The sequence below is a fragment of the Rhineura floridana genome, chromosome 1, assembly GCF_030035675.1.
Source record: "Rhineura floridana isolate rRhiFlo1 chromosome 1, rRhiFlo1.hap2, whole genome shotgun sequence".
In the NCBI taxonomy this organism is placed as follows: Eukaryota; Metazoa; Chordata; class Lepidosauria; order Squamata; family Rhineuridae; genus Rhineura; species Rhineura floridana.
This window is the reverse complement of record NC_084480.1, coordinates 155247236-155260185: the sequence shown is the minus strand read 5'-3', so window position 1 is coordinate 155260185 and position 12950 is coordinate 155247236. Positions and strand designations below refer to the sequence as shown.

The following is a 12950-nucleotide window of genomic DNA, read 5'->3' as shown; positions in this document are numbered from 1 at the left end:
CTTTAGCAAGCTTGTTCTTGAGTTGTCTGCTTTTGCTTTGAGGTGTCTCTCGAGTTTTCTGGGATGTGAGAGATGATTCCTGAGCACCTCTTAGAAGCTTCTGAATACCAGTTGCTGGAAACTGCAGGAGTGCTCTTGTGCTCAGGTCCTGCTTGTGTGCTTCACATAGGCATCTGGTTAGCCACTGTGGCCTGAACCAGCAGGCTTTTCTTATATTCTTAACGCTGATGATGAGGATTACACTAGCTTCCAATTTCCTCAGAAGATCCTACCAACTTTCAGCTTGACATTGTAAAACAAGCATGCCTACACAGCTGAGTTATGGGTGGGAGGGGGACACCTTTGGGTATCAGTTAGGGATGGGATCTGTTTATTGGTGCCTGTTCAATTGCATCCCATCGAACTGGCAGGTGGTTCTGTTTCAGGTTAGTTATTCTTCCACTATCGTTTGCTTTTACTGTTCTGATTTTTCTCCTCCTGAAAAATGATTTATTATTTATTATTTTATTTATTTATTAGATTTATATCCCACTCTTCCTCCCAGTAGGAGCCCAGGGTCGCAAAAATAATGATATTGTTAACAATATTTTCCTTTTGGAAAGGAAAGCAGCTTTCTCTCTGCCCAGTGCCCACCCATCCAATTCCCCTCCTTCCCCTCCCGAATGGTATTAGATCCTTCCCCCAAGCCCTGGGAGAAAGCAAGAAATCACTTTAACACAAAGCATATACACAGGCTAGTCAGTTTATCCTTAGCAGAGTAAACACACATGCTGGTCAGATTCACTTTAGCAAAGCAAAGGCACAGACTAGTCAGTTTATGGTTAGCAGGGCAAACACACAGACTGGTCAATTTTACATTAGCAAAGCAAAGACAGGCTGCAAAGGAAACAGCTGGCTGAGCAAAGCAAAGACATGGGCTGCAAACACACAGACTGGTCAATTTTACATTAGCAAAGCAAAGACAGGCTGCAAAGGAAACAGCTGGCTGAGCAAAGCAAAGACATGGGCTGCAGAACAAAGAGCAGGCTGAGTAAAGCAAAGATGCAGACTGAACAAAGCAAAGACACAGGGTTGTCAGTTTAAAGTTAGCAAAGCAAATATACAGGCCGGTCATTTTAACTAGCAAAGCAAATGCACAGGGTAGTCAATTTCATATTAGCAAAGCAAAGACACAGTCCTGTCAATTTCACGTTAGCAAAGCAAAGAGGCAGGCTGGTTAGTTTCATATCAGCAAAGCAGAGTGTGATGTGTTTGATTTTTTTTTTAAGTCCGATATTGGGATAAGCTAGAGAAACTTGCAGCAAAGATAGTGAATCTGTGGACCATTGGGAAGTCCAGTGTCACATTCTTGCCCATCCCTAGTATCACTACTTTGGTGCCTGGTCCATATCAGAATCTCCACATAGGGATACCCTTAGAGCCACAGACTGCCCTCTTTGGGCTTGATATCTATCTTTTTTGCAAAACATCCTGGTTTCAGGAACCAGAATGGCCTGACACAACCAAGAAATTATCCACTAGTTTATTTATTTATTATTTATTTAAAATATTTCTATCCCGCCCTTCTACCTTATTATAGGGCACTCAGGGCAGCTTACAAAAATAAAATCAAACGTACATAATGAAATTGTAAACCATAAAATCACAAAAACATTAAAATAAATTAAAATACATAAAATACAATTAAAATACATAAAATACAATATATATATACACACACACATATATACATATATATAAGGAGTGGTACTAAAGGGGACTACAAGGGTAAAATTTAACGTAGAAGGTATAAAATCAGTGTCACGCTCTACCTTCAGTCCCTCCCAAAGGCTCTCCGGAACAAGATCATTTTCAGAAGTTTCCCAAAAAACATCAGGGAGGGAGCAGAGCGGAATTCCAGGGGTAGGGTGTTCCAAGCTTGGGGGCCACAGCTGAAAAAGCTCTCTCCCGCATGCCCGTCAATCTAACATCTTTTACTCCAGGCACACACAGGAGACCAGAGGCAGATGATCTTAAATCCCGGCCAGGTACATATGGCATAAGCGGTCTCTCAGGTACATTGGTCCAAGGCCATTTAGGGCTTTAAAGGTCAGAACCAGCACTTTGAATTGGGCCCGGAAATAAATTGGGAGCCAGTGGAGTCGATAAAGCACAGGGGTGATATGCTTCCTGCGCCGTGCTCCAGTTAACATTCTGGCTGCTGCAGTTTGAACCAACTGTAATTTCCGAGCTGTTTTCAAAGGCAGCCCCACATGGAATGTGTTGTAGTAATCAAGCCTCAATGTCACCAATGCATGTGTCACTGTGGCCAAGTCAACTGCCTCCAGGAATGGACGCAGCTGGTAGACCAGTTTGAGTTGGCCAAAAGCACTCCTGGTTACCGCAGCCACCTGATATTCAAGCAGCAGGGCAGGATCCAGGAGGACTCCCAAACTGCGGACCTGCTCCTTCAAGGAGAGTGCAACCCCATCCAGAACAGGTTGCAACCCCGTCTCTGGTGCAGTTTTTCCCTTGACCAGCAGTACTTCTGTCTTGTCTGGATTAAGTTTCAGTTTGTTAGCCCACATCCAGCCCTTCACAGCCTCCAGGCACCGGTTGAGAATGAGCACTCCCTCCCTGCCATCAGGTGGTAGGGAGAGATAGAGCTAGTTGGCTTGAAGGTAGCCAGGTTAGTGTTAGATGAGAACAGTTACTATTCATTTGGGCAGCATGGCTGCTACAAGGCCAATATTGTTCAGCAGAGAGTAATGAGATCTGTCATGCTTCAGCAGGAAGTCAGCAAGGTCATAATAATGGTGATGATGCATGTTACCATCTTTCAAGTACTCTGCTTAGTAGGAATGAGATTACCAGAGCAGACTGTTATCCTATAGACCTTTGATGAATCAGAGTATATTCTCTACCCCAATGTACAGGCATACCCCGCTTAACGCCGCTGCACTTAACGTCGCCTCGCTATAACGTACATGCTCCATACGTCCCCATACCCCGCTTAACATTCCCACGCTTCGCAATAACGTACTTTATTGGCATGACGCTGCTGCCATCTAGTGGTGATTGCATGCAGTACAAGTGAAGACAATTGCTTCACTTAAAGTTTATTTTCACTTAAAGTATACTCTCCAGTCCCATTGCAAACGTTAAAGCGGGGTATGCCTGTATTAAACAGACAGCATTAAACTTCACCCAGCCAAAACATTTATTATTATGGTAATGTAAATATTATAAATATAGAATAATATATATGTAACATATACTTCTGATATAAAATTTATATTATTTATAATTTATTATTGTAGTGGGTGTTAGGGTGCATATTTATAAATGCACAGCATCCACATGCCTCTCTGAGCACATGCAATACACACCCTTTTTGGCAAGCACACCTGGTTCAGCTATTCCCACTCAGGATCTACAAAGTGATTACCTATCCAATGGAGATTGATGGGATAGGTAAAGCACTAATTCAACACTGGGTTTAAGAATAAAGAAGTAGGCACTACAGAAATATTTTTATTAATAAATAATAACATAGCAAATGTGATTCACTGTGAGCAAGTGTATGGTGATGCAGGTTGCAGCAAAACACAAATACACTGTGGTATCAGCTGTTACTGCCTGACCAGGAAAAGGATCAAGAGGTCATGATGGACAGCTCAATTAAAATGATGATCTGGTAGCTTTGAAAAAGATGAATTCTTTGTTGGAGATTATTGGGGAAAAAATAGAAAATAAAATTGCCAATACTAATTGTTTTTAGAAAAAAGGTGAGTAAGGGGAAATGATATGATAAAGATGTATAATATTGTGCACATTAGAAACTGGGTTCATCCAAAGAAGCTGAATGGTGGCAGATCCAGGACATAAAAAAGGAAGTACTTCTCCACATGACAATGTACAGTAGGGCCCCCGCTCACCGGTGCTTCACTTACCGGTGTTCCGCTAATGCGGCAGCTTTCATTCCCCGTTTTAAAGCCGTTTTTGCGGCATTTTGCGGCATTTTTGCGCGACGCGCCCCATTATACTCAATGGGGTTCCGCTTTACAGCAATTTCTGCTTTACGGTGGGGGTCCAGAACGGAACCTGCCGTATAAGCAGGGCCCGCCTGTATAGTTAAACAATGGAATTTGCTACCACAAGATGTGGCAATGGCTACCAGCTTAGGCAGTTTTAAAAGGGGATTAGACAGATTCATTAAGGATAGTCCCATCAGTGGCGACTAGTCATTATGGCTATATATATATTGATTAATTCCTCTCTGTGAGAGGGGGTGGTTCCTGGCTGCCTGAAAGAGGCGGTAGTGAGACCACTCCTGAAGAGACCCCCCTGGACCCAGAAAATTTTAATAACTATAGGCTGGTGACAAATGTTCCATTCCTGGGCAAAGTCCTTGAATGAGTGATGGCAGGCCAGCTCCAGACACTCTTGGATGAGACCGATTATCTGGATCCATTTCAGTCAGGTTTCAGGCCTGGCTTTGCATGGAAACAGCCTTGATCACCAGTATGCCCAGTATGATGACCTCTGTTGGGAGAGAGACAGGGGGAGTGTGACTCTGTTGATTCTCCTTGATCTCTCAGCGGCTTTTGATACCATCAACCATGGTATCCTTCTGGGGAGACTGGCTGAGTTGGGAGTGGGAGGTACTGCATTGCAGTGGTTCCGCTCCTACTTGGTGGGTTGGCTTCCTCTGCTTGGGGAACATTGCTCAGCATCCTGGACTCTCCAGTATGGGGTTCCACAGGGGTCAGTTCTGTCCCTCATGCTGTTCAACATCTACATGAAACCATTGGGTGCGGTCATCTGGAGTTTTGGACTGTGTTGCCATCAGTATGCTGATGACACGCACCTCTATTTCTCCTTTTCATCTTCTTCAGGTGAGGCTGTCAATGTGCTGAACCGGTGCCTGGCTGCGACAATGGACTGGATGAGGGCTAATAAACTGAGGCTCAATCCAGACAAGACTAAGATGCTGCTAGTGGGTGGTTCTTCTGACTGGATGGTGGATGTCCAACCTATCCTGGATGGGGTTGCAGTCCCCCTGAAGGAGCAGGTCCATAGCTTGGGGGTTCTCCTAGAATTATCTTTGTCACTTGAGGCTCAGGTAGCCTCAGTGGCAAGGAGTGCCTTCTACCAACTTTGGTAGGTGGCCTAGCTATGCCCCTATCTGGACAGGGATAACCTAGCTTTAGTTGTCCATGCTCTGGTAACCTCCAAGTTAGATTACTGCAATGTGCTCTTCGTGGGGCTGCCTTTGAAGTCTGTTCGGAAACTGCAGCTTGTGCAAAATGCAGTGGCCAGATTGGTAACAGGGACCAGATGGTTCGAACATATAAAACCGATTCTGGCCTGCTTGCATTGGCTGCCTGTATGTTTCCAAGCTTGATTCAAGGCGCAGGTTTTAACCTATAAAGCCGTACATGGCTTGGGACCACAATACCTGATGGACCGCCTCTTCCGACACGAACCCACCCATACACTACCCTCAACATCCAAGGCCCTCCTCCGGGTGCCTACTCTGGGGGAAGCTTGGAGGCTGGCAACAAGGGAGAGGACCTTCTCAGTGGTGGCCCCCAAATTATGGAATGATCTTTCTGACGAGGTGCGCCTGGTGCCAACGCTGTCATCTTTTTGGCACCAGGTCAAGACTTTCCTCTTTTCCCAGGCATTTTAGCATGTGTTTTTAAATTGTTTTTTTAAATGTGTTTTTATAATTTGTATATTTGTTTTTAATGTTTTTAATTGTTGTAAACCGCCCAGAGAGACCTTCGGCTATGCGGCGGTATATAAATTCAATAAATAATAATAATACTCAGAGACAGCAGACCTCAGAATATCAGTCACTGGGGAACTCCAGAGGAGAGCAGAGGTCTCTTGCTCCCATGTCTTGTGGGACCGCAATATCTGCTGGAACGCCTCTCCCGATATGAACCTGCCTGTACACTACGTTCAACATCGAAGGCCCTCCTCCGAGTTCCGACTCATAGGGAAGCTCGGAGGACGATAACAAGAACTAGGGCCTTCTCAGTGGTGGCTCCCGAACTGTGGAATAGTCTTCCCGATGAGGTGTGCTTGGCGCCAACATTGTTATCTTTTCAGCGCCAAGTTAAAACCTTCCTCTTTTCTCAGGCATTTTAGTTTTTTAGTTTTAAATATGTTGTAATTGATCTTAGATTTGTGGATTTTTATATACATGTCCCTTGCACTGATTTATTGGATTTTATTGTGTATATTTATATTTCTCTGTTGTACACCACCCAGAGAGCTATGCTAGTCGGGCGGTATAGAAACTCAACAAATAAATAAATAAATAAATAAATAAAATTGTGGGCTTCTGATAGAGTGCAAAGTGAAATACAGTAAAATGCAATATAAGGAATAAAAGAACCAATAAAAACGCAATTAAGAATCATACAGCATCTAGCACAGTGCAATTGCTACAACAGGCAGAAAAACCATTAAGTGGTCCACCAAGACCATCAGCAATTTTCAAGTGGTCTGTGGGGAAAAAAGTTTGGGAACCACTGACCTATATTAGAGTTCCTGTATTACAGGCCTTATTACAGGGGGGTTTAATCAATGGCACGTGCTTTCCAAGCAGAAGATCCTAGGCTCAGTTCCCAGCATTTCCACATAAAAGGATTCCGTGCAGCAGTGCTGGGAAGTAATCCGCTTAAGGCAGTGCTGCTAATAAGAGCAAACAGTCCTGGGTGAGGCGGACCAGTGATCTGACTCAGATCAGGCGACTTCATACGTCATCTTTCAATACTCATTTTAAGAGCCCTCGTAAGATCAATACAAGCTCTTAAAATTTAGTCAGAGTTGACATAAGACTACATTATTTTTTTTTGCAACTTGCAAAAATCTTTTGGTTGAAAGTCAGTGCAAAAATCTGAAATGACCATTCTTTTATTTTTTCTCCAATATAGTGAACCTTTCATAATATTTTCTGGTGGACTCTCTTATGACAAACCTTGGCGAAGACCAAGTCTAACAATCATGCATGGAAAAGCAATTACTGTACTTGAGATGGATCACCCCATTGTTGATTTTTTAACTCTTTGTGAAACTCCATATCCAAATGGTGAGTGTGTGTGTTATAATTTTATCCAGTAGTCTGAGAGCAAATAGTGCACTTGTGCTCACAGTAGAGCTTAGAGACCAAAGATATTTGGGCTGTAATTGGTTGAACAAATATTCTAATAAACTCAGTCTCTAAGGCCCCGTCCCCCCCAGCCTGCCTAGGGCTTTGAAAGCCCTGTCTTTGTAACTGGATCTTTGTACCATGTCTCTAGGAATGTATGGAGCAAAACGTCGATTCATAATAGTATTTGCAAAAGCAACTGAAGTAAGCTACTCAGTATGAGTATCTGTATCATGCCTGATTTGTATGTACCCGTAACAGCATAGTTACCATAGAAACGTAGTTCTATGTCATTTGGCCCCATGTGACTGTGGGAACATTGGAATTGGCTTCCAGTGTGGGTTTGCTGGGTTGCACGGTCCAATACCACTGTTCTATAATTCTTATGCATCCTCACACCAATAAAAAGTGGTTTAGTGGAAGCTGCCTCTTACCTACTAGATATCAATTGAGTCAAAAGCTGATGTCAACAAACACTGCATAGAGTCTTGAATTGCTTTTAAAGGTTTTCTCAATAAGATGGAACAAAGTATAGCAATGATTGGTGGTAGAGTAAGAGTTCCTAAAGCCAGCTTGCTCTTCACACAAAATAGAATTGGAAGAGACCCACTCCTGTAGCTTTTTAAGTAAAATGGAAGCATATATTTTAGAAGAGATATCCAACAGACTAATTGGTCTGTAATTCTGGGAAAGAGAAGGGTTACCCTTTCTGAAAATAGGATAAACTACAAACAATTTCCAACCTGGAGGAATTAAACCATTCAAATTAATCTCAGTAAACAATTTAGCAAGAACAGGGGCCCACCAGTTAGGAAATGATTTAAAAAGTTCTTGTGGCAAAAAATCTTTACCTGGTGCCTTGTTGAGCTTAAATCAATCAATCAAAGACTTAGCTGTATAAGGGGTTACTGGGTCCCAATCAGGGAGAGCTCTATGATCTACGAAAGGGGAGGAAGCTGATAAGGAGTTACATGATTTAGTAAAATTATTGGTCCAGTCATTGAATGAAATCTGAGCTTCAATAATCCCGTGCCTCAAACTTATGCTCATTATTTTCTATAGCAGTTTGGCCCAAGGCCTCCCATTGAGTTCTGTTGTGTTTATGATTTTTTGAGCATATGAGGTGTTTATAAAATGATCTAAAATTGATAAGTTGTTGGGTAGCTACTTCTGTTTTCAGTTTAAGGTGTTGCCTAAAGAGTTTGGCCAAAGTTCTCTTGGTGCTCTGACAGTCCTTATCAAGCCATGAGGAGAGTGACTTGAAATTCTGGAATGGTGTACAAGATGAAGTTAAAAAGGGTTTTAGGTAGTCTACAATCTGTTGATACAAACTTAAGGGAGTGTATTCTTCCAAAAGGCAATGAGAACGAAATGATAATAACTCTTTGGCTCTCAAAAGATTAGTCAAAGACTGAGAGAGAGACTGAGATCATATTAGTCTTCTAGACCCCAGAACTTTTCCATTCCAATTGTGATGGAGAGCTGGCCGAGGACCAGCAGTGTTAAAATCTAACAAAAGTATAAGGGTCACTTTCTGTGCAATCTAGAATATCAATTTCTTTTATAGAATAATAATAATATTTAATTTGTTTGTCGCCTATCTGGCAATTAGCCGCTCTAGGCGACGTACATTAAAAAAGATAAAATACAATAATATCAGATGCAATCACATTAATAACAATAGATAGAAATACTAGACAGTCATCAATACATATAAAAGCAATTATATTAACAACATACGATAGATGACAGACTCATGACGATTTACCCATCCCAAGGACCTCGAAGGCTTGTTGGAATAGCCACGTCTTTAGGGCCTTGCGGAATACATCTAGGGAAGGGGCATGTCGAAGATCACATGGGAGGGAGTTCCAGAGAGTGGGGGCCACCACAGAAAAGGAGACAAGGAGAGAAGGGCTAACAATAAAGTAATCAATAGTGCTTGTCCCCAAGTTACTAACGTAAGTAAAGTTTGCATCTAGATACCATAGGTAAAATCAGAATTGACAGGACTGGCCTCTTATCCAATTAAGAAGGGTGTCAAACAGAGATGTGTTCTGCCCCCCCCCCTTCTTTTAGTCTTTATATAAATGATCTGGTCAAATTGCTTGGGAATTTAGATGCATGTTGTCCAGCTATAGAAAATAGGAAGGTCAGTATTTTCTTATACGCAATTGTCATGGTTATATTATCTTTGACAAGGGGAGGCCTGAACACAGGGATTTGTTGGCTAAATAGTGTCAGCAGGAACAGCTCAGTATAAATTTCTCAAAAATTAAAGTGGTTGTATTCGGTAAGAAATCTCCTATATTCAATTGGTCGATTTTTAATAATCCTATCAGACTAAATCATTTTGCTATTTAGGAGTCCATTTTGAAGCAAACCCCTTTGGGAGGTTCATCTGGATACTATTGTTGCTAAAGCAAGATGTCTTGCTGGAGCTATTTTGAAATTATTTTATACTAAGGGTGGAAAATTGGTTGTTCCAGCCCTAAAACTTTTTGACAAAGGTTGTCCCTTCTATGTTATATGGTGTAGAGCTTTGGGGCCTTAGCCACTCATTAATTCATGAGTTGGAGAAGGTTCAAAGCTCTTTTTCAAAGAATGTTTTGGGCCTACCTGTTGGTACTTCTGCTGCACATGTTCATGCAGAAGTGGATTGGCCTTCTGTTCAGGCCAGAATACAGGTTCGACTCCTAAATTTTCACAACAGAATATTAGCTTTGCCACCCTCCCGCCTGGTCTCCATAGCTTATGGCTCACCCTTAAATTCCCAAAAGCAAGTTGCTGCTTTACATACACTTGTTAGAGAATTTGATAGTGAGCTGACTGAGATTCAGTGACTGTCTATATTACAGTTAAAGCTGTTTGTGTACAGGAGAGCTTCTTTAACGGATATGCTAACTATCCATTCTTCGAGATTTTCCAGATTGTACCCATATTTTAAAACAGATCACCAGAAAGCTAATTATTTAGAGGTAATTACTTTAGCTCCATGCAGAATTGCTTTTACTGAGTTAAGGTTTAATGTAATGCCTTCCGCTTTTCTCGATGGTCGTTATAAAAAACTTCCCTTAGAACACCAGTTTTGTATGTTTTGTAAAACAGCTGTAGAGGATGTCGTTCATTATGTTACCCAGTGTCCTTTATATAAAGATCCTCATGAGAAATATTTGTCTGAGTTTAGCCATAGGAAAAAATTTGTTTCACCAAGTGAGTTTTTGGGGTTTTTTGATAACGGACAAGGAAAATTATATCTCAATGCGTGTTTCCTTATTTGCCCTGGCAGCTAGGAATTTAAGAGCTAAATTTGTGTCTCAGCTTTGAATGATCTATGTTTGTAATGGCATATTGCTAAACAAACAAAATTATTATGACTGCTAGATATGACATTCTCTATGATCAGCATGACATATACTGTTATATTTAAGTCATATTTATAAATAGAGAATCTCACAGTGCATGACATCAAATTTATTGCCAAAATAACAAGTAAATATCCATTAGTGTTCCAGACAGGCTTAACCTCTAGACTCTAGAGCCACAGTGTTTATTCTTCTTTAAAAATGTTTTTATTAATCTTTCCCAAACATAACTAACATTATACATTCAACCTCATAGTATAGTCTGAACAGTTTCCAAGGTGGTCACATGCCTTACAGTATAGCAGTTCCCTTCTTGTTTCCCTGACCCCATTTTTTTCTGCTACAGATTTTCCCCTTTCCATATCTTTCACCTATTCATGACCTGTATAGATTGCTGCTAGAGACTGAAATAACATTGTCAGTAATTCTTGCCAGTGAAGTCTATCTGTGTCAGTAGGAATGTAGTTAAATGTCATTCCTTTCAGCTGGAAAACTGTGTTCAGCTATTCAGGATTCTGTCTAAATTTCTTATATTTTGTGATTATTCAGAATTATGGCTTTGGTTATTATTTAATGTCCTGGTTTACTAATCTATGTGCTTGATTTTTGGTACATAGAAGTTCAAGAGCCCTATGCCCTAGTTGTACTGTTGGAAAAAGATCTCATTGCCGTTGATCTGACTCAAAGCAAGTAAGTACAAAGTCCACATGATGCTACCTCTCATTAGAAAGGTCAGCTTTATTTATTTATTTTCATCATGTTATACAGAATAACAAAGACAAGTCAAAGACTACATGTATTTAAAAAATGTTCACTGTTATCAGTAATGTATAAGATCTTTCTTAAAGGAAATAATGACCTAGCTTCACTGGCTGCAGTCTTTTTTGATGTGCCTTTCCAATGTTGTTTGAGTCTTTTTGTTTTCAGTTCTCTTAATTAAAGAGAGACAGGGAGAAAATATGCTGGGATTAACGTTCTAAAAGATTAATGTACTGATTTTATTATATTAAAACTTGTTACTCTGATTTTTCCATGTGTGCGTATGTGTTTTAACTTTCTTGCATATCCTGTGCTCTAGTCTTGTTTTCTCAGGGCTTTGCAAGGAGTTGAGGGAGAATAATAACCTGCCCAGGGCTGACGTCAGAGGGTGGCCTGGTGGGGCACTGGCTGAGGGCCCCTCCTTAGGGTAGGAGTGTAGTGCTCCTGTTCCATGATCCGCGGCAATGTTGGCTCCTGAGCCTGACCCAGATTGCAGAGAGGGAGCTTCCAGGCACCCCCCCCATACAGTGTGGGCTTCAGTATGCCTGGCTGCATGCCCCCCCATCTCTCCTGTCCCTGTGAATGATGTGCACGCTGCGTGCGCATGCCTACCATCAACAAAGATGGTGGCAGGGGCTTCCCTAAAGGGCTGCCACCCGTGCTGCCATGTTGGTTGATGGGAGACATGTGCGCACAGCAGCATGTCATTCACAGGGACAGGAGAGGTAGATAGGAGATGTGGGTGGGCTTATTAGCTCTGTGCTGCCTTAATGGGCTATGGCTCTGCAGGCCCTGGGCAGGCTGGTGCTCAAGGGCCCAGTCATGCCTAGCACTGGCCTTGCCTGTCCCTCATTTTGCGGAGTTAACTTGGTTTCTGTCAACCTGACTTATTAGAGGCAAAACTGCCTCACAGTTACTGTACTATGGAACTTATATTTGATTTGCCTGAAATCAGTACTTTTACAGCAAGGAAAGGAGCAGCTATGCTCCTTCACATTTTTAGTGTGGCCCTAGTTTGGATGCAGCTTAAGACTTTGCTAAAAAGTCAGGGAAGCAGACAGCGAGGAAAAATGGTCTACATATCAGCGTACCTTAAGTGCTACAACACCAATAAAACAGCAGTGATCAAAGCACTCAGAGGCTTAGTTTTTACTGAAGATGGCCATACCACTTAAGATTTAAGGTGCTGTCTTACATTATTGAATCCAAAAACAAACAACGAAAATTAATGTTGGTTCCACTTTCTGCGAGGATGACCTACCCTGCATGACAAGGTTGGCTCTGTCATAATGATTTTAGGAGGAGTGATTAATTATACCACTCATGCATAACTAAGACCATTTATTAAACTGACTTCTCTGCTAGGGAACCTGTGAGAAAGAGATTAAGAATGTCTGGATAGATTGTTAATGAAGTATGTTTGCTCTGTCCAGAAAAGTGCCTTCCTTCTAGCAGAGAACAAAGAAAATGCTTATCTCTTCACAGTAGTCACAGGAGAGCAGATTTAAAAGTTCGCCAGCTGCTAAATAGTTTTATTTAGTAATATTTTAGTAATATTCTAACACAGAGGCTACATCTTAAAATGGGCGATCATAGGCTAAATAAGAAAAGCAGGCATTAGATTCCTTTGGCACACGGATACTTTTGCTTTCATTGCTTTACAGTGCATGAAGTGACTCCCA

At 41.6% G+C, this 12950-nt stretch overlaps 1 protein-coding gene across 2 annotated transcripts in view; it reads left to right on the top strand.

The window, feature by feature from the left end:
• Nucleotides 1-12950, top strand: part of STXBP5L (syntaxin binding protein 5L) — a 165681-nt gene that overhangs the window by 76461 nt on the left and 76270 nt on the right. For both annotated transcript variants that reach the window (XM_061638424.1, XM_061638413.1), the window contains exons 10-11: nt 6930-7084; nt 11127-11199. In XM_061638424.1, the coding sequence (XP_061494408.1) occupies nt 6930-7084; nt 11127-11199 (228 nt within the window). The remainder of the gene's footprint in view (nt 1-6929; nt 7085-11126; nt 11200-12950) is intronic.